Below are 27,102 nucleotides of genomic sequence, written 5' to 3' on the forward strand. Positions count from 1 at the left end.
AAAAAAAAAAAAAAAAAAAAAAAAAAAAAAAAAAAAAAAAAAAAAAAAAAAAAAAAAAAAAAAAACACCAAAAGCAAAAACTTATTTCTTACTTGTAGTGGGAAACAGCTACTGTTTCTTTCTGCTTAAAGAGAGGTCTGATTCCACCAGAAGCTGACAAGATATAGATTATTTCTCACCGTTGCTGCTCTAATGCTGTAGATGTCATATCCATCAGATTCCTGCCGCAACATCTGTCAAGAACTAAGACATTTCCTAACACAGAACAGGATTTGCTTAGCTGGGCCTTAAGCTAATAGAAGTACTGAATTGTAAACAGGCAGTGCTTTAGGACAAAACATGTCAGAAGAGCAGAATTTAAACAATGACATGTAAGAAAAAATGAAAAACCAATCACTTGCAATTAGACTCAAAACACGTTTAGCCCCCATTGCCCCCCACCAATAGCTACAATAAACTCGAGGCATAAAAGTGCCTCCACAGCAATTGTAAAACGTGACATTTAATAGAGGGGAAGCCTCATTTGGTGCAGTGGGTACAAACAAAGTAAGCCAGAAAAACGTTCCACAACCTAAATAACAGGTTATTTCCTCAACTGCCAATGGAATTTAAAAGTGCCTAAGCATTAGTTATTTCCATAGGACACTTTCTCATGGTTTCAAGCTACCTGTGATTTCAAAGGAGCTGAGAGACTTATTTATGTAGCTCTAGTCACAGGTTTACATGGAAACTCTTATGTTGGTATTCTTAGGCTGATGTCTAAGAATTCTGTTCTTTAGAACAGTTAATGTGCTTTGGCTAAACTAATACTTTCTTCAATCATTCAGCCTGAGTTCTAACTTTTTTATTTCTGCTGGCCACAAGCAGCAGTAGCAAACAGATGGGATCCAATTTTCCTTCTTTTTTTTTTTTTTAAATTAAGTACAGCAAATGCTGTACAATCAAGCAGAAAAATAACAGGGCCTTAAATAAAAAATATTACATTTAATACTCCGATTTGAAAGCAAACTAGTAAAAAGTATTCACAAATTGACAATGCTCCTTCCACTCACATTACTTACTGAGTAGATTAGATTAGAAAAATCAATGCTTACTTTAATATTATTATGTTATGACAATATCCAGAAATGCTTCCTCTGTTGGCAAAAATAATGAGATTCCAAAGGACAAATAAATGAAATACAGCTCAATATCTACAGAAGAAATATTGCCATGAAGAAAAGAAAAATCCCATTCTGAGAAGATGCACCCGCAGGTACATCTGCAAACAGCCCCAAATGTCCACATCAGCAGAAAAATGCATCTCAGAAGTCAGCCTAACAGATTAATAGCCATCATCTCAACCATGAAACATGACATTTATTCCTACCAGGTTTTTAAATAGCTGAATATCTCAAGTAGGCAAAATTCTGCAAAAGTTACAGTAGCAGTAAATAAAAAGTAATGAAGTAAATAAGAAATGGGATGCTTTGCAAGGTATCACGAAAAGTGGTTTCCATTCTGTGGTTTATTTTTGATGCAAGGGTTTAGCTGTCATTTAAAAGTGCTAAAATTAAAACTGTAATTTTGTTCTTCTCCAAGTATATGCATCCTATAGACCAGGATGGAATCCATGTAACTAATAACGTTCTTTTCCTCATATATACTTTTTCTTATTTCTTTTTCCTCCATCCAGTCCAAGTCCAAGTCTGTGCTCTGTTTCTGCACAGGGGTAGCTGTATTTTCCTTTCCTGACAAATACACTGGTTCCATTAACACTTGCAGAGCAAGTACAACAGTCTTCTGTGTACCTTTATAACACTCATTGTCCATAAGCACTTGTGGAATTAAACAGTGAACTTTACCCTCAGGGCTGTATCCGACTGGAAGGCAGCGACTGGATACAGAATGTTTCTGCAAACAGGTCAATCAGGAAGGTTAAGAGAGCACACAAAAAAAACCCCAGATAGCACAGAATAACCCTGCAACCCTGCTGCCAACTTGCAGGAAACCCACAGTATATTCTAAAGGATGTCGTTATTTAAATCTCTCGATGCTCGCCCGTCAAAACAGGCAACCCCGTTTCTATGGCAACGAAAGCAACACCGCTACCCACTTGTGCCATCACGAGTCCCTTTGGTGTCTCCCTTTGTTAAAACTTGAATTCCCTGGGTATTGCAGGGAGGGGGAAGGAGAAGCCGGGTGGCATCGTGGCTTTTGTTACTGAAAAAACCACTTACCCATTTCAGAAAAGGATCTGAACAGTCAAAAGACACCGATAATGGGAATTCAAACCACAAGGACTTTGCTTTAATGGGCAGAAGGGAGAAGCAAGGAAGAAGTCATAAATAGTAGAAATTAGGAGGATAAGGAAAAAACCTCACCAAAAGAGTTTCAGGAAAAAAAACAGAAAGATTTTATACATATCACAGCAACTGTCAGTTCAAAGCAAGAAATATCAGGAAAGGGAAACCTGTGAAGGAAGTGCAGAGGTGGGAAAGAGGCAAGAGTCAGTCAAGATACACAACTGAAAAAAATTCTGCGAGTGGGTAAAAGGAATCAGAGAAAAATAAAACTTAGGAAAATATCTGAAAGTCTTGCTGTTTGGAACAAGATACTAAAAAACAAAACCAAATAAATAACAATAAACAAACAAACACAAATCCTAACAGAGATCAGTCTTCAGCTTCCTGAATTGTGTTTTGCCAAGTTATGAGACCATTGACATATTTTTGTCTGGTTTGACCAGGAAATTAGGTCTATGTCATATCCAAGGCTACCTGAGCCAATGCCATCGCCACGTGAACTACTCAGTGTCCAGACTGGCACTGACTCCAGTTAAGGTTTTATCCTTGCTGATGGGGCATAATATTTCTTCCCTGCAGTGGGTTCTATGGTGTTTAATACACCAGCAGTTCAGCTACAGTCCTCCTAATATTCAGCAGAAGTCAGACATACAAATTTATCAGAACCTTCATTAGTTCTGCAGCTTTGAGGAGGAGTTTGTTTTAGCTCTGGGAGGAAAGGATGCTGATGTGAAAAAGCTTTGTTATAAGAACAAAATTATAATTCAATGCATACTGAATTATTTTCAATATGCATATTTTCAATTTATGATGTATTTTCACTCTTTGAGAATAACTATTTTGACTCAGTACATCTCTTGTCACTAGTCAATTTACAAAACCTCAGACAGTAAATGCCTACTGGAAAAGGGGCAGAATCAGAGAAGTCATATACAAAGCAAAGACTTGAAAAGGAAAATACAATACAATTAGAAACATCCAGGTGTTTGATTTCACCAGAAGTGACAAAAATTAGAGGTAGCTGACATGAACAGGAAGGGTGGGACACACTAAGATGGAGAAATACAGTGCCAGGGAAAAGACAAGAGAAGAAGAACAAAAAGAGAGGGAGGAAAAGCAGGCAAAAAACTTGAAAGCATGAAGTCAACAAAATGAAGAAAGGTCAAGCTGGGAGCAATGAGAAATTCAGCCATTGAATAGGCCAGTGTTCACAAAAGGAGCAAGTCAGAAGGAAAAGCATCATTAGTGGTGGAAAAGGGCAAGTTGTGGTTCAGAGAAAAACAATTGAGAAAGATTTGGAGGCGCAGGGGGGGAAACCCACACAGAGTTTGGTAAAGACTAACTCAAGTGAATGAACTGAAAGAGCAAACAGGAGACGCCATCCAGAGAACAGCAAGATGGCTCCAAAAGGAAAAAAAACCACAGCTTCCAGAGACACTGGAATCTAGCTGGTTTTGACCTTGGAAATGGAGAACTTGTTTGGCATATTTGAGAAGAGTCTCAGATAACTTGAGGCGTTCAAGTACAACTTGACCTCTTTTAACAGGACAAAATGACATTGTCCAATTTTTTTTTCAAACTTACAAGAAGACAAAGTGTAAAGACAGACTATGAAAGAAATTAGTTTTGAAATAAATAAAAGTATTTATGAACTCTGTATCTTCACCATTATTGTTAGCATCTCTAATGTTTCTAAAAGAATTCTGCCACTCCACTGCTTTTTTCTTTGCAAGCAAATGTATTGATACAGACCATAAACAGGAAGACAAATAGATTTTGAGTATGTGGGGTAAAGGTGAGAACAACAACAATTATATAATGTGATTACATTTATACATACATGAAAATGCAGCCTCTGAATTACAGAACACATGGAAATTCAGCATTCTGTCTAAGAAATGAAATATGTCCTTTCACCAGCCAACAGACATCTGATATGATGGTTCTGAAAGGACAACGCAATACCAACAACAGTCTTCACTACCTCATGTCCAGATTGCTACAGTCATCCAAAAAGCAGTCTGTCTCTCTCTCTCCAACAGGACACAGGAAAAGCAATATCTCTTATGAATCAGCTGACAAAGGAAAAAAAGAAGGTTCCTGGCAAACACACCACTCTCTAGATCAAGGTAACACATGCCTGAAACGTCTTCCATTTCTTTAATGTATTTATCTCCAGGCCTGGCCTTTCTTACAGACCCAGACACGATGACCATAACAATACCATTACAACACAGGGCATAACAGTAATTAATCTCCTCCCATAAATTGCCCCAGTCTTCTGTCCTGCATTTGGGATTATAACAATTCTTCTTCTTATCACTGGAAACTGGTATCTTCTGGAAGAAAAAAAATAAAGTAAGAAGTACCAGTTCACAGCAGTCCTTACATCACGAACAACATGTTGAGAAGTGAAACTGCTCCTAAACACCACTGAATCTCTTGTGTGTCACCGCACTCCTATTTCACAGAAACCTGATGAACTACCTAAACAGGCTTTGGAGGCACAGGCAAAACTGAGAAAACACATGTGTTACTCCCCAGAACAAAATGTTTAGTTAGCTGCAAAAGAGGCCAGTTGTAAAATTCTAATCCAACTGGTTCAGATATATCTTTAACACTACTTCAGGAGTATTTCTTGATGTTAGTGTATTGAACACACATAATTAAGATAACCAAAAGGAAAAAAAGCAGATACTAAAATAACTAACTTGCTAAATATAAGGTGGAGTAGCTGAGGAGCTTCTTTAAAAAGAGCTGCAATAACAAGTTTGCAGCTAAGGTCTAATTAATATTTTTACTTTCTTTTTTGTCTGTGAACTTCAACATGGCACCAAACCGTGTTTAAATTACAACCTGCTGCCATTTAGGTGAGCTTTCATCCTGGTAAGCTGCACAGCAGACACAAAGCCCTTGTGAGGATTTCACTTCACTATGAATTAGTGTCTAACATTGAGAACGCCTTTCATCATCGGCTTGTATTGCCTTCAGGTGCCTATAAATTCCTCTCAGTCTTTATGTAGCACTTGTCTATCAGACCATGTCATCAATTTTACTGCAGGCAAGAGGCAGACACACCTCTTCCTGAGACACAGACAACACAACAATTACCACAGCCACTCTTGCATTATCGTTTCATATCAGCTCATTGCCAACTGCTAATCACCCACGACTCGCTATGGAAAACACATCACACTTTCCAGGCTCTCTTTACCTCACTGGCACTGACACCTGTAAGGTTAAAATGGTCTCATCATTGACTGTGCCAATCCTGCATGAAAAAATCCCAGACATTGCATGCCACCTGAATAGAAATGAATACTCATAAAAGTATATAGGGACTTTCAAGTTTTTAACCAAGTCTGTGCTGCACTTGTGTGTAAAGTAAGTTATTTTGTAAAAAAAGAGGTGACGTGAAATTATGTCTTCTGCACGTTAAAAAAATAATACATGAGCACACCTATCCCTCCAGGGACAAGGTAACTCAAGAGATGGGAGGGTCACCAAGTTACTCTTACCTGTGATCAGGAGAAATCTAAAGCTGTAACCATCACCTTGTAGCTGTTTGGTTAAATGTGCCCGTGCTCAGCTACCATGAATGGTTGTTCACTCACACCATCCCTGACATCAACCAACTGTGAGATTCCTCACTTAGACACAACAAACAGAGAAGAAGAATTAACCAAAGCCTTTTCTGCCTGAAGATTATCATCCTTCACCTAAGTTCACATTTGAGGGCCTAATTCTGAACCCAGTTAAAATCTGCAGTTTGAAACAATGAAAAGCTCTTACAGTTACTGAGTTTCAGCAAAGTTCCTCCCCTTCCTCTGAAGCACGGTGATTGACCTCATCAGTCCCAACCCACTGCAATCAAGCCCAAGTAAAATGAGTTCAGGTAAACCACTTCCATTGCTCAAGCTATGATCCTTGTTTCGGCACAGGAGAACCACCCACACATAATTCAGTTATTTCATCTCAGCGGGAGCTCCCAGCTCAGGGGTAGGAAAGTCACTCGACCCGGTAACTCCATGGCTTGTGATTGCCAACCCATCCTCTCATGACATTGCTGTAGCCATGAGATGCAGCCACTTCATGCAGCCAAGCACCTTTTTTTTCCCTGTATCATGTAGTATTTCAAGGAACTGAGTTCAATGCAGCCCACTTCTCTCTGTCATTTCAGTAGGGACTGTGTCCCCCGCAGAGATGGAGCATCCTGCTGCCTTCCCACCTCCCAAAGAGCACGCCCCAGCAGCCATTCCTCTCCAGGTTCCCACTGCACGAGGGAACAAATGCACACCATCAAATTATTCTTACGAAACAATTCAGTCTCCGAACTGCAAAATCTCACCTAAATGTGTATTTTGCTTGTCACTCCTTTTTATTCTGTTTTCATAGGAAGGAAGTAACGATAAACAAATTACTGCATGCGAGCTCTGGCAGGCGGTTTCAAAGCTATTGACAAAAACCAGTCTATTCACTGCAAGCGTCCTACTTTTACAGTCTCTCTGATCAGGATGCAGAGGACTAATTCAATAGTTCCCAATGCAAAAATACCTAGTGGGCGTGTTTGATTTCCAGAGACAATGGTTTGCCATGTGGAGCTTTTCTCTACCTCCATCCCTCCATTCCCCCACCTTTATTTTTCCTTTTCTTTTTTTTTTTTTTTAAGATCTGAAGAATTTGCTCTGAAACAGCATTGTAATACTTCACTTCCACAAAACCGACTTAAAAAAAAAAAAAAAGAATAAGAAGAGAAAGAAAAAAGACGTGGGAGGGGAAGAAGCTTTTCAGTAAGGCTGGGACCTTACTATTTAACCAGGGCAGGCTGCTTCCCACCGACAAGTCCACATTATGAGGACTACACATGGTAGTGAATGCCAAAAAAACCCCTGTAAATCAATTCAAAGAGAGTCAGGTCAAACACAGGACTCTGAATTTAAGTATTTCAAATTTCATTCTGGAGCAACAGGGTAAATACAGCAGACCATGCAATAAATGCTGCTGAGTTCACAGCAATCCATGTGCTAACTGAAGACCAACTCCCGGGCATTAGCAAGTCCATTTGCTCCCTGCTCTTCAAACTATGACAAGGCTTTTATACATAGGCCACCAGGCACATAAAAAGAACATGTGAAAACTCATGGCAAAGATCACATCTTCCAGTGTTTGGGTCTCACAATAGCACTGACCACAATTACAATTTCAGTACCATTCACAGGCCTCTGACAAAGCAAAATTTCCATGTTTTACGCTAAGCTATTCCAGTCACGGATTAGAATCTCATCAAAACAGCACCCCCATTGTCCTCTTTACCAGCATTGTTTGTTAGGAATGGAAGAACTATCCACTGCAGTTTATTTATCAATATTTCCCTTTGGCTCCCAGAGGCATGTGCTTGCTCTCCTTTGTAACTGAATTTAATTGACATAGTAGCCTGAGATTTAAGACATATTCCAGCTCTGAGCCCAAATCAGAAGGCCTCTCTCATGTTTCTGAAAGCCATTCAGTTCATCTGTTTGTTTTGAGTTTTGTTTGGATTTTTTTTCTCCTCCCTTCTTCCTCTTCTACAGCACTTTGATGCTCTTCCAATCAAAGCCATAGCCTGTCCCTTTCTTGGCTCTCCAGGACACATTCTCTGAAAGGTGTCAACATCTGAGTGTCAACCACCAGCCTTTATACTTTGTGTTTACAGTTTACCAGAACCAAGTTGTTAAATCCCTTCATATTCTAAGCATACAGAACAAAAAATTTAGTACTTTAAACTTTAGTTCATTCTCCCACATTCAGAGGGGTGGTGGTTACGCAGGTACTTCCATAGCATTACTTGTGGGATATCAGACAATGTTATGAGGGCGAAAAGCTGTTCTGGCTGTATAGGATTCATGGGAACACACATGGGAACAGACCAGCATATGGGCCTGAAAAATGGCCTTTATTCAACTACATATGTAGAGATTCTACAAAGGGAAAATACTCCTTTTCTATTTAAGATTTCTAATGACCTATGACACAGAAGAAAAAAGATGTCATGTGGCAAAAATATATTATCTATCAGCATTAGGTGTAATATAGAATAAGCTACCTGCCATTTTGAACTTTATCTTTCCCTCAGTTTGGAAACCTGTGGAGGCACTCCAATGTACTGCACCTCTATTGATCACTGGATTCATGGAGCACAGGACTGGTGGGCGCTCAGGATTGCTGCTTCCTTGATCTTAAAGAAGGTCACACATCATTTTCAGATAAATAGCTTCACTTGATCTTGGTCTCTCTCTTCACATTAGCTAAACCAGACCTGGGGTTTCACTACCAGAAAAAAAAAAAAAAAAGCCATTTTCTTCGTGCCACACTATTTTCAGAATGATTTTTACATCCACTTTGCTGAGAAGTCCAAAGTTCAGAGCTCTCTCAATCCCCTTTGTCTTTGTCCTCCAAACACACACATATATGCACATCATTAGAGGACTTTTTCCACTTTTGCAGCTTTTCTTTGTTTCGACAACAATCTGGATGGAGAAATAACAAAACCTACTACTCCTTCCCCACTCCTCCCCCCTGAATGATCTGCTTTTAATCACGACTAACATTTAAAACAGACATTAGAAAGGAGAGGCTACCCCTTTATAATTACGGAGCTTGATAATTACCTGGTGACTTGTAACAGACCCATTCTCAATGCATCTTCCTTCCTCTCTCCCTTGATAATGTAATCTAATCTCTTGGCTATGCTTTCATCTGGCATCCAATGCTGCACGTTGTTTATCAAACAACAATCTTTTCTTAGGTAATGACAGAACAAAGGCAAGGAAGAGCAACTATGGTAATACTACAGCACTTACCACTTCAAAAGTAACTGAATCGGTATAATTTACATTGCCTGGGTGCTTTTTTCCTTCTTTTCAATACAATATTATCTGCTCTATGCAAGACCACGACTTACCTCCACCCTTTTATTGGACACTCTCTGTATTTACACATTACAGAAGCTATTGTGCAAAATGTCAACAGTGGAAGTCAGAATGAAAAACAAATACAGAAAGCTGAGATATTTCATATATATATCTTCATATTTGAAAGGACAAGCATTTTCTATGACAAGAAAACCATGTGCCTCATGTTACTGGACTATCACAAAATCTTTGCAATAATGTGCATGACTATTTGTCTTTAAGCACAGATTTTAGTCTCTCAATAGCTCATTCAGAAATTCTGACAAGACTCTAAACATAAGTTAAATTTCTCAAACTTCTGCTAACTCAATGTTGAAGACAGGTCAGGTTGCAGAAGTTTTTGCTTTGGGTTTTCTGAGGCCAATGATCTTGTTTCCTAAAGATGCCTGTACTCCGTATTCCCTGTGTGCCTTGACTTCAGTAGTTCCTCACATTCACAAATCAAAACATAATGATCTCTGCAACATCCCACCTGTGCTATAATTCTGATGTAATGAAGAACAAGAGCCCAAAACCCCTGATATTTTGACAGTTCACAACTACAAGGACAACCAAGGGTACCACGGTAGTAAAACTAAACCTGCCATCAGCAATTAGCAGTTTGGTATCAAAATCAGAGTGAAACAGCTGGGTTCATCTGTATAAATGGTATCTGCAGAGCCAAGATAGCACTAATCACTGAATCCCAAGCCTGATCACTCTTATCAGGTGTCATTTGCCATGGAAAAATGCAAAACAATTATAAAATAGACCTGGGTGAAGGAAGAGATAGATGAGTATGAGGTATAGAGATACACAGTAATGTGATAATCTGAGCTTTAAGATTTTTGTAGCAAAAGAAACTGAATAGATGCATTATTATAAAAGAAAGCCCTCAAGTACCACTCTCAGAGTCACATCATATAAATCCTTGTATTTATGACTCATTACCAAAGCATAATGGCTTTATGGTGCATGACACTGGCCCAAACTATTACTGTTATTAAGATAATGACAATACACTTCCCCTGCTCACTTTCCATGTGATTTGAACAGGTTGAGGGAGAAGTTCCATCTTCCCTAAGCATAAGTTGAAACACGCAGCTCTGGTGATGTTCTCCAAAGACACAGCATAACCACCTACTTAAACAGGTATGAACCAATGAAGGACTGAGGTTAGTAAGTCAAAAACCACAGAAAACTGTGGTTGTGTGGGTGTGAGGATGCTGCCAAGCTGTGATGCTCTTACAGGCTCTGATTGAAAACACTGTCCTGGAACAGGCAAACCTGGTCAAGGTCAGACCTAAAGGTAGGTGAAATGGGTAACAGCATTGCAAATCAAATGTGAGATTGGGATATTCTTCCATAATTCATCAGGTAAGACACCCATTCCCTTAAGCACTGAGTTACCTAATGACACTAACTTAACCAATAATATTTAAAAAAAAAAAGAAAGAAAAAAGGTTCAAAATTTTTTCATGAGGACTCTTTGCTTACTTCATGATGCCAAAAGAAAACAAAGAGTTGTGAAAAAAGGAATTATTATCCTTCGTCACAATATGACTTCAGAGGCCTTTATAAGAATGGTCTTTCCAGGCATTCGCATAGTCATAAGGAAGCTCATGAGGACAGGCCAAAAAAAGTTAGGTCAAAGCTCTGCTGACAGAACAGAACACTGTTCTGATTTTCCAGAGAGAGGAAAGGCTTAAGCATCCAGTTATCCAACTGAATTAATACTTAAATAAATAACTCACAGAACATATTTTTCGTTGATGGCAATTTTTGCAAAAACCCAAAGCACTGGAGATAGGAACGGGTAATAAAACATTTTGTAAGCGTTTTTTTGTGATCAACAAAGTCATGTCTCAAGCACGTAAAGATCCAGCTACAGAACTGTGATTCTTTAACGATTCTGATTTCTTTAATGCCAGTGCTCAACCCCAGAGCTTTTCCTGCCTGGAGGCCACACTGCCTCTGGCGATCCTGTGAGCCAAACAGGGCTCTGAGCTCCCCTCATGCGCAAAGGAAGTTGTTAGGACACAGAACAGGTGTGGAGCATTGGCTCAACAGCCACACATGACTTCTCATTACAGACCTATCACTTATGGGACCACTTACACTGTCTTCTGCCACAAGGTTCAGCTGGAGGTGGAAGAAGCTGTGCCACATCCCATCAGTCCGGCAGCGTGCACACAAAACCTGTCTCCTTACATTTGTTATATGAAGAGACCCTATACGTGCTGTCCTTCCCCATGCTTTCCTGCTCTGGCCTCTTCTGCTCAAAAGCAGAGGGAAAAAAGGAAAAAAAAAGGTCACTCTGAGAAGCTTTTAAATAAGCAGGATAGATCCCAACCAAAGGAAAAGTTTCATTAGCATGCTAACTATTTAATTTCCTCCCAATCACTCATGTAGCAGCAGTGAATAATTAGATGGATTCGGTTGTTTCTAATGGTATTTATTTTTAAGAGGTTACACTATGCAGTAATTTGGCCTTCACATCTTTGCACCTGAACCTTTCTGTAGCATCCTCTCACAGCAATTCCATTTATATCCCACCCGGCAAAATACTAAGAAGATGCCCAGGTTAATTCAAAACCAGTTAATTCAGGTACCAGTCACACAGTTTGATTAATCCGACCCTCAGACTAAATACATTTCTCCACATCATGTGGGGAGCAGCACTTCTGGTTTTGCCACGGTACTGTTTCCCAGTACCTGCTGGGGCTCATTCAAATCCAGTTTATCTCTGGGCAACTCCATGCCAGGTCAGACCAACACACTGATTGTCCTGCTTTTGAAGTCAGCTGCTTCTCCAATTGAAAAGTGCTTCTCACACTAGTGCAGATAACAAAATAGTTTACTCAAGGAGTGCTGCCAAACCATCTGGCTCTCAAAAATGCTGCAATTATTTAATAAGTACCCAGCCCTTGTTCAATGAACACTGGCTATTACTGATAAAAAGCTCAGTTTTGGAGCAGTTGGAACTGTTAAAATATTTCTGCACCTAAACCCCAGGCATTTTAGCAGCCCCAGCTTCTGTTCAGTCCCGGGCAGAGCTGATGAGGGTGGGAAGGCAGGAGACACTCTGCAAGGGCTCTGCAGCTGCAGAGGCAAAGGGGAGGGAGGAGGGGAACCCAGAGCACATCTGCAGCTCCCTTCCATAATTCTGTAATTAAAGAAGTCTCTTAGTGATGAAACAATTTCCACAAACGTCACAAATCCAGCAAATTACCTCTATTCCTCACAAACTATGCCACTGCCAATAACTCTTGGTAAGCACAAAGGTTCACAAATCTGCAATATTATTGGATAGCTCTTGTAAAAAAGACAACCCAGGAGTGAATTACAGATTTATTAAACACTGATTACCCCAGTCTATAAGAAAATTGCCATATCTAACCTCCCCATTGCTGTTTCCCACCTTTCTTGCCTCTTGCAATAAAATCTTAGCACAGTTACTACATCTATTTTACTAGAAAAGAGTCATGCTTTGATTTTACAACAAGAGAACATTTATCAGTCAAAGTGCGATGTTTTAAAATATTAAAATTGTGGTTATTCTCTTAGTTTTCTAAGAAAGTACTGTAACAGCTGAATAAGGAAAGGTTATTTTAACCTCCAAAGACTATTGTTTCTTTTTTTCTCCCAAAAATTGTCTGGAGCCAGACAACACAAGGCTGCTGTGCCCTGGGCTAGAATGGAAGGGGGGGGGATGATAGGAGGGGGGTGCCTGTTTACAATTACTCCATTCCTGTTTTTAATGAATCTTTCTGAATGACCACTAAGTGCTGGTTTTGTTCTTTGGAACAAGGGAGCTATTACTGGAGGACTAAAAAAAGGAAGGAAAAGGGAAAGCAAACGGAAAGCTGCCAAACTCGAAGGCGTTTCAAACATTTCAGCTGGATGTCCCAGAGGTGATCTGCTCCACAGGCACTGTCCCTACACATTTGCAGCCTCTTCTCTTCCTCTTCCTTGACATGCCAAAATGAAACAGCTGAGATAAGGGGGAACAAGAGATAGTCAGAGCTAAAGTCAAAGTGAACAGAAAGCTACTAAAATATGAAGGATTACATTATTCAAATCTGAGTAATTAGAGCTTAATCACTTATCTACACGTGGCTCCTACTGCCACTTGCAAGCCAGACTTCCAGAACCACATAAGGTGCCATGTTCAGGAAGAAGGGATGGGTCACATTGTTTTTGCACCATCATCTGCCATCTTGGCACACCATCTGAAAATTGCCCTCCTCGAGAATCTCCCATTCCAGACAGATACCACTAAGCCAAAAAAAAAAAAAAATCACTGAGAAAACTGGCTTTCTGGTTTTTTTTTCCTAGGCTGGCAAGGTTGCAAAGCATCAGACCTTATTCTTCAAGATCAGGCTGAATGGGGCTCTGAGTAACCTGGTCTAGAAAGGTGTCCGTGTCCATGGCAGGGTAGTTGAAACTAGATGGTCTGTAAGGTCCCTTCCAACCCATTCTATGATTCTGTGATTATGCCAGGAACCTGACAAGCAGAAAATGTATTTTATATTTAGTTCTTACCGTATCTTAGTTAAATATTGTCATTTCTTACAAGCAAATTTTAATAAGGGGCAGGATGTCTCATGATTAACCAAAATGTATCATAAGGACAACCAACACACTTCCATTCTACAAAGTCATTTCAAGAAATTACACAGTACAGACATATAAAAGTGGCACTACATGGTTTGTTTTGTGTGGTGCATTGCTCTATGACTTGCTAAATGGCAGCCCATTTATAAAGCTGGCTGGGGGTGGACAGTTTCAGTTAGTTAACTGTTCATCATTTGTGACCTTTGTTTATTTACAAAAGGTACTGGTCCACTACTGTGTATCAAACTATTCAAGCTGCACAACGATGTTATAAGATCAGGGCTGTGATCTCAGGTGTCTGTAGTGCTGTTCCTTATTGCACTATTTCCAGCATCTTCAAAAGCTGTCAAACACATCTGGGCATGTAAAAACATAAGTTGTACATGTCTATACTCTATAGAGGTATTTGCACCTACTAACATGTTAATATTCACCTGCTGCACACTGGGCATAGCTTTCATTGCTTTTCTGCTTGCCTATAAAAGTTCTTATTTTTACCCCTTTTAATTGCCAGTGTGGTGACAAATCAACAAAAAGGTTTCAGTTTACCTTCAGAGTAAAGTGTTGGATTTTTAAAAATGCATTATAATATTATTTCTACTTCTGTGAGAAGTAGCAACGAAAAGGAAAGTTTTCCTTGAACACAATTAACTGGCACACACATATGGGATTCCTATCCTATAAAAGTGAAATGATATATATTATTTCACATATTGATTAATCCCACGTGTTTTTGTTACAGCTCACCATGAAGGATTTGGCAATATTTTTGCAGCTAACACAATAAAACCAATAATAAAAGTAAAATAATAATAAAAAAGCTTGCAACAACATATTCTCTCATAAAGAACTGTATAAAGCAAAAAACTGCTCTAAACTAGAAAATAAGCAGCCGTTATTATACAAAACCTACCTATTTTAACGTGTCATTTCACACGTACCTTTGACAGAGGGGTTGTTGTCAGAGAAGAAACCTTACCTGGTACTTTCCATCCTTCAAGCTGAGCATGTACTTAAGACTCAGAACCACCATGACTCATCTGACAAGAAGCTGCATTTCCTTTACACTTTTATGTGCGGTGATCACGTTTTATCTTTCAGGTTCCCTGCAATGGTGGCTGGAATGCACATTTTCCCTGCAAGGCAGCTTATGACTCAATCAGGATGGGTAAATTACCACACATTTACTGCAGCAAATAAAGAAGAATGTGCTGTGCAAAGGAACCACAACACAGACGACCACCTTTGCTGCTCTTTGTGTATCAAAACCTTCAGCTTCCACTTGCTGAGGCTCCTCCAAACTCCAGGAAGCAGTGAGTGACTAATACAATCAATTGTAAGGACTTACATTCATTTTGAAACATAGACATGACAAAACACATTTATAGAATATTTCTTCTTAAAATCTGGATAACTTTATTACCTGAACAAATAGAAAATCCATTGTGCAACCTGGCTAAGATGCTTACCTCGGTGACACTATATGGCAGTGATTACTATGAGCTATGTCTCTCCTTGACAGTTTTTTTAATTCAGTTCTTTCGTTAGCCACTTTCTTAGCCCTGTTAGTCACCAGGCAGCCACTCATCCACTCAACAGAAATATCTCCTTCAAGTTACAAGGAATACAAAGGATATTTTTATTCCATCTTCTTTCCCCATTCCCTTTTGCCTTTTTTTCACTCACATGCAGTCAAGTTGAAAACTATAACAATAAAAGACACATTCCCTTATCTGAAAATTGTTGTCCTCCCTGAACAACTGAGATCTCTGAAGCTCCTCCCCAGCACTGTATGGGCACTGACCACATTGTTCCATCCCAGAGCAAAACACTAAACTATTTTTATATCTTCCCTATACTGCTCAGTGTATATCTTAATGCTTTGTTTGTTTTTTTGATTGTTGCTGTGCTCGGAGCAGATATTTTCACTGGCACGGAGCCATCCATAAGTAATCCCTCAAACAAGCACTTGGTGCTCGGGAAATCTCTGGCAGGACCCTGTAACATACATACAAAAGAGAACAAAATAAAGCTGCAGCTGCCCATGCAGGTCTGGTGAACTCCCAGCATCAGCCTTTACAACCTTAAAAGTGTCTTTTATCAGATTCTATGTATGTTTTATTTTTGAAGCTTTAAAGCTATCCACAAGGAAAAGCAGAGAGTCTATCACGTGGCACACTGCTGACAGAGCAGCAACTCGGGGCCCTCACCTCTTAGGGCTGGCAGGGACAGGTTATTTCCCGTACGGTGCCCGATGTAACACGGTCCTGGTCAATCACCAGGGCTCCAAGGAGCCTTTCTGCTTTTACTACTAAAATAGCCAATCCACAGCCCAGACACTTTCCATGTGGACGATGAGAATAATTTGTGGTAGCAGGAGGATGTTATTCTGTGCATGGACCAGCCTGAAAACCCTACCACAGATACGTAGCCCGCGGATTACGCTGCTCTTTGCAGGGCAGTAGAGAAATCATTTCTTTTAAGACTTGGCTTCTTTTTCTGGCCCCTAAGGAGGAATGTGGTGCAGTGGTTACCAGCATCACAACCAAATACAGACTTCTCTCAAAGTCTGGGTGACTAAATGGATGCTATTTAAGAGCCCTGGTACAGTTACAATTAGACCTCTGCTTCTCCACAAGCATTTAATGCAACCACAAGCAACATCTCAATCATGTCATCTGCAAACAGGGTGAGCGCTCCTTGCTTGCCTTCTGTCTGTGGTCCTGTGCCATGACAACCATGAAATGCAGAGAATTTACATTCAATCAAGACACCAGTATTTTTTGGATACTTTTGCTCTTTTCTTTGCCACAAAGGACAGTGAAGGGACCTCAGAATTCTTACCTCCTCCCTCTCCCCAAGCCCAAAGTCCAGCTTGCACTTTGCAGACATCATGGGAAATGAGACTGCAGTTAACACACATAAAGCAGTATGTTGTCCAGACTACCCAAAACACAGAGAAGATGCTTGCAGAATTTTGTGATAAGCTGATTAAATTTGCTGAGCAAATATATCTTCCATGGCCAGATCTAGGTGAATCCTTCCAGGGAAAGCAATCCTCCTGTTTGGATCATCACCAATGCTCCAAAGATGAAGAGCCTGGAGTTTTTCAGAGGCTTGATTTAATCTACACAAATTATTCCTTTTTTTTTTTTTTTTTTTTTAAACCTCAGAATCATCTGCAACATTGTTATGAAAACTTAAAGAGACAGGTCAGCCCAGAACAAAGAGTGAGCCCAAAATATTTAAGAGTGGTTAATGTCGGACATTATTTCTTTAGTGGTACATAGGTTTTGATACTACACCAGTCAAAGAATTAGAAAGAATTGAGGTTTCTTTTTTTGGCTTTGCTTGGCTCACATAATTCAGGGAAAAGGTGCAGCTACATCAGCAGAAAATCTGTACCAGAGTCTTCTGCCAGCTTAGCTAGAGAAATACAGCTCCTGGGGACACTCAGCTACACCAGCACCGTCACAACTGGGCAAACATTGTCAGCAGACCAGACACGAGCAGGATTTCAGGCAGGCAAATCAAAACTGGAGCACAGGGGAGATTTACTGCCAAGTTACTTAAATTTCTGTTAATTCAAGTTTGTGTGCAATTTGCCTTACCTTGCACAAAAGTGCAGTGATTGAATATCTTTTCAGTTCAGGGCCTGCACACACCAACATTGCTGCTGCTGGTAATTGCCAGCTGACACTTCTCTGAGAAGCATATCTTGTATGGAGATTAAAGAGAAAGCAGGAAACAAGGGTATCTTAAAAGGAAATTCCCCACATTTTTTTTCCTCTCAGACTATAAAACAGGACGAAGACGACTTCAGGATTAAACACACGATATCTTTGGGGTGTCATTTACAGATCTGATGAAAACTGAAGTGAAATTGAGATTATGAAAGACACAAGATTTTTTTTGCAGTATTTTTATCAGAGATTTTAACTGGCATATATGTAAAGCTACAACTAGAAGATTAAATCTGAAGGAGAAAAAATTATCCTCCTGTTGGTTTACTTTTTTCTATGTATTTTGGAATGTAAGAATCCACTTCAGGCATCCTGGAGAGCAGTGGTGTGCCTACATAATATGGTAAAAACTAATTAAAAGGTAAAGAGAACAGAACCAGTGATACAGCCTAGTCTAAATTTTGTGCATCCTAAACAAATATATAATAGATATAAACACTATCAGAGACCTTTCAACCCCTTAAGAGAGGATAAATATTTTCCATTAATTTTAATGTTCATGTAAAACAAGTCCCTATTACCATTATCTCTAATCTTTTTCTCCATCTCTAGAGACCCCAAAAAAATTTCAGAACTAACCAGATGGTCAGTAAGCATTAGCAAATGACTTTTGATAATAAAATCTAATTAGTTCTGACCTGATCTCCATTGTGTATTATCAGTTTTGGCCATCATAAGAACTTTGCAGTTCCACAACCACTACAGACAAAACTTGGACACAAAGTCTGGGGAAAACTTTACTCCCTGGGCTCCCCCCGGCCCCCCGATTTTCTGCAAGTGACTTTAAAGAGGGCTAAGAGGTATACAAGAAAATTTGTACTTGCATTAATAGCTTGTTTATGATGAAGTTTTCACTTTCTTTTAACACTGACACATTCTGCAGATCTGCTTTTCCATGGCAAAGCACTCCAGCCACGGAGAAGATTCCTTGCCGAAGCTACAGTTTTCCCTTTGTGGCTTCCTAGAACCAATTCAAGCCAGAATAACATAAAGAAACAAACCCAGTGCATAGCTGTCACTTAAAAACATGGATTTTTAAACGGCTTTAGGGGTATCATTTATGAAACACAAAGAGATTTCCTTCTTTAGCAGTGTTCCAGCACATTACTCTTTCGTGCTTACTCCAAGACAGGAATATACTTGCCTGAAATGTCAGTGAGGTATTTATACAAAGGCAACTCTTCAGAAACCTATTATTGTGAATACAAAACAGGAAGTACAGTAATTCCACCAGTATATGTTAAATAATGCTTAGTATAAACTGTGCTCTTCAATTAATAGGCAGTGTTAATCCCTTTAGGGGAAAGGGAGATGTGAAGTGTGAACTGAAAATACTGACTCATGATAAACCCTTTGAGTGTTTTTCCCACAAGGTTTTTTGTTTCACTGGCTTGTTTTGGTTTAGGGCTTTCCCCCCACCCCGCCCCTAATAGCAGAGAGAACACAACAGAGAACAAAATTTGCAATATGCATGAGAAAAAGCAAAGATTGAAGTTTAATGATACATTGTAAAGTGAAAAAACATGAAAATATAATAAAATAATAGTACAATAAATGCATAATGATACTTTGAACTCTGCAACTCCTTTCAGTTCTCATGCTTTCAGCAACTAAGCCTTGGAATAACTGTGTCATATGGAAGGTGCAGCTTTGGAAACTACTCCATCAACTATTTAAGTACAGCTGTACTGGTGTACAAGTGTCACAACTATTTAGAACAGGATGTAAATAAAAAGATCATATAATACTGAAGAGTCTTCAGCAACTTACCTAATATTCTACAGAAAAAAAGGAAGCTATAAGTAAAAAATTTAAAAAATATTCTTTTCTTTATAAGCATTAACCACCTTGAATTAGAGAAACACTTTTGATTTTTAAAAAAATCAACTGGTCAATAAAAAAACCATTACTCCATAGTGAGACAGACAGTCCAGGTAGAAAATCAAAGCTCTTTCCTCACACATCTTGACTAAGAAAATATTTTTAAGTAGACAGATTTCTAGAACATAAGTGAGAAAACCTAATCACCAGTTTGCTCTTTTAAAAACATCCACAGATGAAAAAAAAAAAAAATAAATTCCAGAGCTTCCCGAGTCCAAAGACCTGAAGCAAACACCACATGCAAATCCCAGACAGACAGAAATCAAAGCTCCTCTTTTCTAAGGTCTGACGAAGCTGCATCTATCTACAAATGTGTAAGAATATCTCTTGTGACACAACTCTGTCACACACTCTCTCTTTCCACTTTCTCCTACAGGCACGGAATTTGGAAATCTCCGTGCAAGCAACAGATGGAACTTTGGTTTGACTGCCATCTGCTGATCCCATGTTTTGGGAACTGAAAAGTCATTTAAAAACATGTGCACAAAACTTTCAAAATGTTCAGTGTTTCTTCTTCCAGTTCTCAGTAACAAAGAAATTAGAGAATAACAGGTATTTATGCTTAAAGAAATTAAGTGAGACTGAGCATCCAGATATTTAGCATCCTTTAGGTAATTTTCAGATAAGCAAGCACAGAAAATGTAATAAATTCATGTGAATAAATAAGATGGCTATTGAAACAAAATCATGTACTATCACATTAACATTGTGATAGTAAGAAACAGAGAATCAGGTATAACAGCTACTCCTAAAAGGAAAGGGAAACACAGTCGAAGCAAGTATTAAAAACCCAAGGAAAACATAGAATAGTAATGGACTACCTTTATGCTCCTCCACAAGGGAGAACATTGCAACAATCCATTTTGCCACAACAGTATTTGATATTATGTATAGTGTTTGTTTCATTTTATCCCAGTGAAACACAGAGAGAGAAAAGAAACCAAATTCACCTTCAGGACCCTCACATTTTTCTGTTTCTTTCCTTCAAGGTAGCATCCACCTAACAAGAGCTGAACGGGTTGGTGATGCTGAAATGATAGAATCAAGATGTGAATACAGTTACACCTACCAGCCTTTCTGGAACAGATCACACTGTGGATGAGGACAGAACTTTAAGTGGGTTTTCTCTACCCACTATGTTTTTATCAGTACAAGGCAGCATTCAGACACACATGTCCTGACAAAAACAGCTTTGCCTCATGTAAGTTTCTTAAGAAAGATGACACTTGTGCAGGAAGTAATCATCTCAGGGCACTAGGGCCACCTGGCTGAGAAAGTACCTGGTTTCTTCTCACTCTCTCCCTCATCCCTGGTGAGGTGGGAAAGCTCTTTTATCCCACAGGTTTTTTTTCTCAATCTTTCCCTTCAGCAAACCTGTAGCTCTTTCACGCCATTATTGCATGAGAAAAGAAGAAAAAACAAGTGATTATATTAAAATAATTATTACTTACATATATTGTATGAATATGTTGAATGTATGTAAGCAGACAATGTTAAAACCCTCAGGGTTCAGAGTTGCCAAAACAATAATCATTTCAGCCCAGTTTGTATTCATGGTACGTTTCTGCCTAATCAGATATTGAATTTAGTCACCTTTTTCTAGTTCCTATAATTCCAGTTCTACAAACATTCAAATATATGCTCGGCTTTAAAGTAAAGCTTATACATAAATGATTCCAGTGGTGGAAACAAACGCAATCTTCGGCTTATGGGAAAAGAAAATAGTTGTAAAAGTTTGAGCATGGACTGAAAGAGTTGCAAGTTAAGGTCTTTTGTATCAGTATTTTTATGAAAATAAGACCCACATGAATAAAACGTAAAGCCATGGAAATCTTACCACAGAAGCAAAACAAAAAACCAAAACAAACCAGACTGCCATTTGAATAATGAGTTTGGATTTTTCTACGAGCCCAAAACTTCAGGTGGCACGCCAGGTACACAAATTCTGGCGATTCTGAATCAAACCACAACTTTTCTTCTCTTAGAACAGTACTAATTAAAAGCATTTATTTCAAAACATATTCAGTGTCTCAGAAGGTTAATGGTTCCAATTAATATTTTTCCTTTTCCAAGAGCTCACATTATTTGTGTTCTGTCACAGCCTTGCTGGCAGATCACATCAAAATATGCCTTTGTTGTGGAAATGCATCTGCTTAAAGACTTTCTTTATTTGTGATGTGGCATCTTGTGTGAAACATACTCTATTTTCACATGGAAAACAAAGACAGGACAGAGTCCCATTCTCTACAAAACAAGTCTTGTACAAATCCTGGACATGATCTAGGACCTTCAGTGGCAGCTTCGTTCCTTTCCTTACTCTGTCCACTAGAAATAAAATTAAGTTAAAAATAAAAATAACCCGAAAAGAGGAAACACAAGACTTTCCTTTCAGCCATAACTCTGAAATCTCTTCAGACCCAGTAGGCTTGCACAGTCATAGAAGAGGGAAGAATTTTGTCCTCTGTGAATGCTAATCAGCAGTTTTCTCAAGAAGCAGTGACAGAACTGCACCTAATTCCTCAATTACAGCGCCTACAGCAATTACAGCTGCCTCACTTTGTTCCCATCACTCTTGTGCACGACGCACAAAGGAGATATTGATAGATCAATAAGAAGGTGTCAGTCTTCTATAGGTAGTATAAGTAGACACAGCCATAACTGCAGTGAGGAGCACAACCTATTTCCACATCACACCGATTCTTTGCACTCTTCCATCCCTTCGCAACGCATTTTCTGGAGAGCAGTCAGACAGTTGAAAGAGCATCATAAAATACCCCCCTCCTGGTGCACAGAATCGAACTATTATTTAAGAGTAATAGCCTCTGTAGCCAGTGTTTCTGGGTGAAGAATAAGGCTTGAACTCCAGCTCCCCTGGGAAATGCATTGTTTCTAAGTACAGGTGGGGAAGCCGAGAGGAGCACAAGGAATAGGAATCAATGGGGAAATCTAGGATGCAGTCAGCTACATTTCCTCACACCCACTCAAACAGCATCATTAGTGCATGGAGACAACAGAGAAGCTCAGGTATCACATCAAACTAGTACTTAAGCACTAAAACAGGTATTTAAAGACTTTAACACACTTCAATATTAAATGCATGAAAGAACAGTGTTTCAATTTTATATATAAAAAGGAGAATTTTGTAAGCTGGCACAGAGTATTTACATTCCTTAATAAAACTAAAATTAAATGGCCATTTTATAGGTGCAGGAACATGTTCCAAGGTGTGTGTTTGCCAATTACACACACCTCACATGGTGACTGATGAGCACACACACCCTGGCGTGTGTGCTTGCTTACATAGCTCACGTGCCTCCCTGTTAAGTAATGGAATAAGACTTGCCTTGCAAACCAGCTAATGCCGCCTCTCCTCGCTCCGTGACTTCTGCAGAAAATATTCACTGCTAAGGAAAACAACTTCTGCAACAGAGCTGAGCTATGTGCAGTCCAGAGCACACTCTCTCCATCTGCAAGGCCTGACTCTGGGATCCCTCCATTTTCTGTGCCACTGTCAGGTGTGTGTTTTCCCCCGGACTGGGCTGGCACTCAGCACTTTTCCGTGTGCACTGCTGCCTACTATTCTTAGTCACAGGACTTAATTCTACAGAAATTAATCAACATAAATCTACAGAAATTAATCAATACCAAGACTTGAGGCTCACCTATCACGGTCATTTCTGACAAGACATAAAACCAGTGGCACCCTGTTGTTCTTCTTCCTCTCCTTTCCAGAACCAACGTAAAATAGTACAAAGGAATACAAACTCTCTCAGGCTCATGACACTGTGTGATGTTTTACCTCTCATTCCTCTGTTCTCAGTAAGAGTCCAAATGTGCTTGTCAGGATCTGTCTGTAGATAACAGCATGTACTGGCAGGGAAGAGGCCTTTCCTGTTACCTCTCTATTGCGACACAATGCAGACCCCCTTCATCACATCCATTTTTCCTGTATAAAATTTACATCTCCTTTATGAGGTTTAATACCAAAGAAGTGATCTCATATAGGAGCCATAATTTCTAATGATATAGTTATTCAAAGCAACAGAGATGAAGACTGAGGGTAAAGAACCGTCCAAGACTCTCAGGAGACTTAGAAATTGGATAATGTTCAATGTAAGTAAACGCAAAGCAGCGACCATGGGAAATTCAATCTTCTCTTTGTATATAAACGGATGTGCTGTGAGATGAATCATTACCACTTCTAGTTTTAATAGACAGTGATGAAAACTCTAGCTCGGTTCTTGGCAGCGGCCAGAAAAGCAATTCAAGTGTTAAAAATTCAGAACTGCTAATAAAAGAGTAAAGGTCAAACCAGAAAACATCATCATGCAAACCCATACAAACCCATGTTGCACTCACAAGTCCTGGTCCCTTTTTCTCAGAAATGATGTAATAGATCTGGAAAAGGTTCAGAGGAGGGCAGCGAGGATGATCACAGGAATAAAACATTAGTTTCTGTTTAGGAACAGTTGACTCTCCCTTCATTCTGCATAGAAGAATATCACATGACCACCCACAAAAATGGGCAGTTCCCAAAATCATCTTTTCCAGCATCTGACTGGAACAGTAATGCAAGAAGATGCTGTAAACAGCAATCAGAATATTGTTATAAAGTGCATTCAGAGCACATATATCAGGTATATGCTTCTCTGTAGCACAAAGCTTGATTTGCCATGCAGGGAATACACCTGCATTTAAAACAAAAGAAGTAACTACACCTTCTTCAATTAAATTCCTCAACAAAGTAGGAACATGAAACAGACACAATCCCCAAAAGAAGTAGTCACTTCAGATTTCCAGAACTACTGAGTCCTGCCAGCCATTGCCTGGCACCACTCAATCAAAATATTCATTTAACTTTCAGACACTTCACTCTCAATCAGCTTCAAATACCTTGTTGACTGCACGTTTTTCTAGGTTACCCTAAAAGTCTAGCACACTGTTGTGATTTTGAGCAGACTCTTTCAGTTGTCTATACATCAAATCATACAGAGCTTTAAACAAACCCTCAAAATTTTGTTATTAAATTACGTTGGCGTATGCAACCCTGAGGTATCCAGTGACCTAAACAGTCATCCAACAAGTGTCCAATGTTCACAGGAGATGTTAACATCTTATTTGGACATGGAGAGAGCCCTAGCTTTGCACTCTACATCTGTGCACACCAATCCTTCCACACAGCTTATGAAAATGATTTATTATTAACCAATGACCCCCAGATTGTTCCCTTTTCTCTTATGCTACATTATTATAGTTCTGCATTTAGTTTGATAAGATTTTTTTTTTTTAATAACTAAGCTCTTATAGAAAGAACCTGTTTTTCCTGAACAAACCTATTATCCTTCAGTGTTATATGTACTGAACAGGAATGGTATTTCTACTCATCCCTAGGAGTACATAAGTCATGTGTGCAAGACATTCAGCTTTAATCACTGATGAGTAAATAGAATCTAAAGCTGGATCTCCTTCAACAAAATAAAAAGTTAAATCAACTCTTGGAAATTCTGCCTATGATGTCCTATTTTTCCTTCTCCCCACAGAAATGTCACAAAGAAAGAAATGGTCCTAACCAGCTGAAAGGACTAACGATGGCATCTAATATCCATATGGAATCTTAAGTAAAAGAGTATTAATATCCTTCCTGAGAAACAAGTGCATATCTCAGCTAATCCCTAAATCCAGCAGCTCTTTAGAGTCCTTCACTAATGTAAAGAGCTTGATCATATTCCAACTTGCTCATTATAAGGCTCTGAGGTTCAGAGGTTTCCTAAACCCAAAACTAAAAGTCAAAAGGTCACCACTTTCAAGGGTACAACCAAACAATGAAACTGTAGATTGGCCACCCCATCCTCCCAAGCTGCCCTTCATTCTGACCGACACTAAACCAGTGACACGTACAATGCTGGGCCTCCTATTTCACCACAACTCCCCATTTTACTGGAACAGCTTCCACCCTATTAGGGGAGAGATAAGCATCAGCAGTTAATATAGAAGTCACTCAACATTTTATATTATAAAATAATCCATTTAGTAGCTTATGCTATTCCGAGCTTTGACCTTCTTGTCCTTTCCAAGCTGGCTGACTGCCTTCACTGATTTGTTTTGTAACGCTCCAGTCAAAACATTTCAGCTGTTGCATGAGAAGGAGACCAGGAAAAATGCCGCTTTATTTACAGTTTTTAAAAATTAATAAAAATAAAACTATGTCATCCTAACCTTTGGAGAGAGGTCTTGAGATCTGACTACATTAGGAGGACTTGAAACACCTCAAACTGAAAAAGCTTTGTGAGGTTTCCTGGCATTCCGCAAGTATATTTTCCAAGCTTTTCCCACTCAAAGACTACCAAGGTTCAAAGAGTCTGCAGATCATGCTAGATCCAGGCTCCCAAAATGACAGCGGGTAAGAGACCTCTCTCCCTATTGGAGTCATTTGAATCCAGGTAAGAAGAAGGAAGAGAAAGACGACATCAGAACTGAGTCCACAAGAAAGAAAAGCCTGATACAAAGAGTGGACACATTGAAAACCAAGATTCTGGACACTGGGGCAAAACACTCTTTTGTTGTCAGAAAATATCCCGGACAACAGGTAAAAGGTCCCTTCTTGCACAGTAGAACCCTCAAAAAAACAGGAAGTTGTTAATTTAACACCTATTTCAAGCAAACGGGTTTCCTATGGCCAACCTAGAGGGTCCTGTACTGCTGATATCCAGGTCAGTAACCAGATAACCAGAAAACTCAGCAGGACACCACATAATGTAATCTGATTACTCCTCCCAGAAACAAGTGACTGTTCATCTGATTTTAAACAGTGTAAATCAAAGCCCTTGAAAGTAAGGAAGTGTGAGTATTAATGTAATTAAAGAAGAGGCGATTATAATGACTTGTAAAAATAATTTTCTAAATTAATGCAATATAATTAATCATGCACAATGCATGCCTCTTTAATTAATGTAAATAAAGATTGCATGCACAAAGGCAAATGAATTGGGATTGTACACACAATCTTACCCGTGGCAGTTCTTAATTCACGGGTGCTCAACAAACACAACACCCCCTATAATGCTATTTTAATACAGTGTACACAAAAAAACTACACATACACTGTGCATTTTGCATCCACAAAGAGGAAAGCTGGGCAGAAGACCAAGTTCAAAGTAAGCCCTAAATGTGTCTGTGGCTACAGCCCAAGTACCATAATTGCGGCCCTTCCTCGAGCTTCTGTAGCTCCCAGTACTACGCTCACATCCTTCTCAGCATCACTCCCATAAATATTTAAAAAACAAGACTGTTTGGAATGTCTCTTCCTGAACTGTTATCACTATCCTAGTGAAGGTTGTTAAATATAAGACAACTCATGGTATCCAACAGGCTGACTGTGGGATATGCCCTGCTGTGCTTTGCTTCTCTGCCATAAAGCGCCGTTATCCCGTTTCAAGCCACAACAGCCCTGACAGCTCCTGAGGATGCTCCCATGGGAACCCAGACAAGCCACATATCTCTGGGGAGATATTCGGCTGTGTCCTCCCCTGCACGGCCCAAACACTGACAAAGTGGGAATTGAGTGAGAAAAGAGCGAACTGAAAGGATTTAGAAGGAAGAGTTTATCACCACACAGACTGTTTTCAGGTAATTCAAACCTGGAAGTGA

General features: G+C 39.3%; 1 protein-coding gene and 1 long non-coding RNA gene across 5 annotated transcripts in view; both read right to left on the reverse strand.

The window, feature by feature from the left end:
- Positions 1 to 27,102, reverse strand: part of SPATA5 (spermatogenesis associated 5) — a 173,515-nt gene that overhangs the window by 88,747 nt on the left and 57,666 nt on the right. Inside the window, exon 15 of one of the 4 annotated variants that reach the window (XM_039378370.1) lies at positions 17,028 to 18,535. The exons of 2 other annotated variants lie outside the window; for them this stretch is intronic. In XM_039378370.1, coding sequence (XP_039234304.1) covers positions 18,512 to 18,535 — 24 coding nt within the window. In that variant the 3' untranslated portion in view covers positions 17,028 to 18,511. Of the gene's footprint in view, positions 1 to 17,027; positions 18,536 to 19,668; positions 20,838 to 27,102 lie in introns of those variants that run through there. One more of the 4 variants, XM_039378369.1, reaches the window with a different exon arrangement.
- Positions 7,270 to 13,300, reverse strand: LOC120322613. The gene is made up of 4 exons (XR_005562421.1): positions 11,930 to 13,300; positions 11,333 to 11,489; positions 8,368 to 8,591; positions 7,270 to 7,920 (listed from the first exon to the last, which is right to left on the reverse strand). It is a non-coding gene; the product is annotated as an uncharacterized LOC120322613 (long non-coding RNA).

The sequence above is a fragment of the Pipra filicauda genome, unplaced genomic scaffold (genome assembly GCF_003945595.2).
Source record: "Pipra filicauda isolate LSUMZ 115617 unplaced genomic scaffold, ASM394559v2 scaffold136_size1984543_pilon, whole genome shotgun sequence".
NCBI classification, from domain to species: Eukaryota; Metazoa; Chordata; class Aves; order Passeriformes; family Pipridae; genus Pipra; species Pipra filicauda.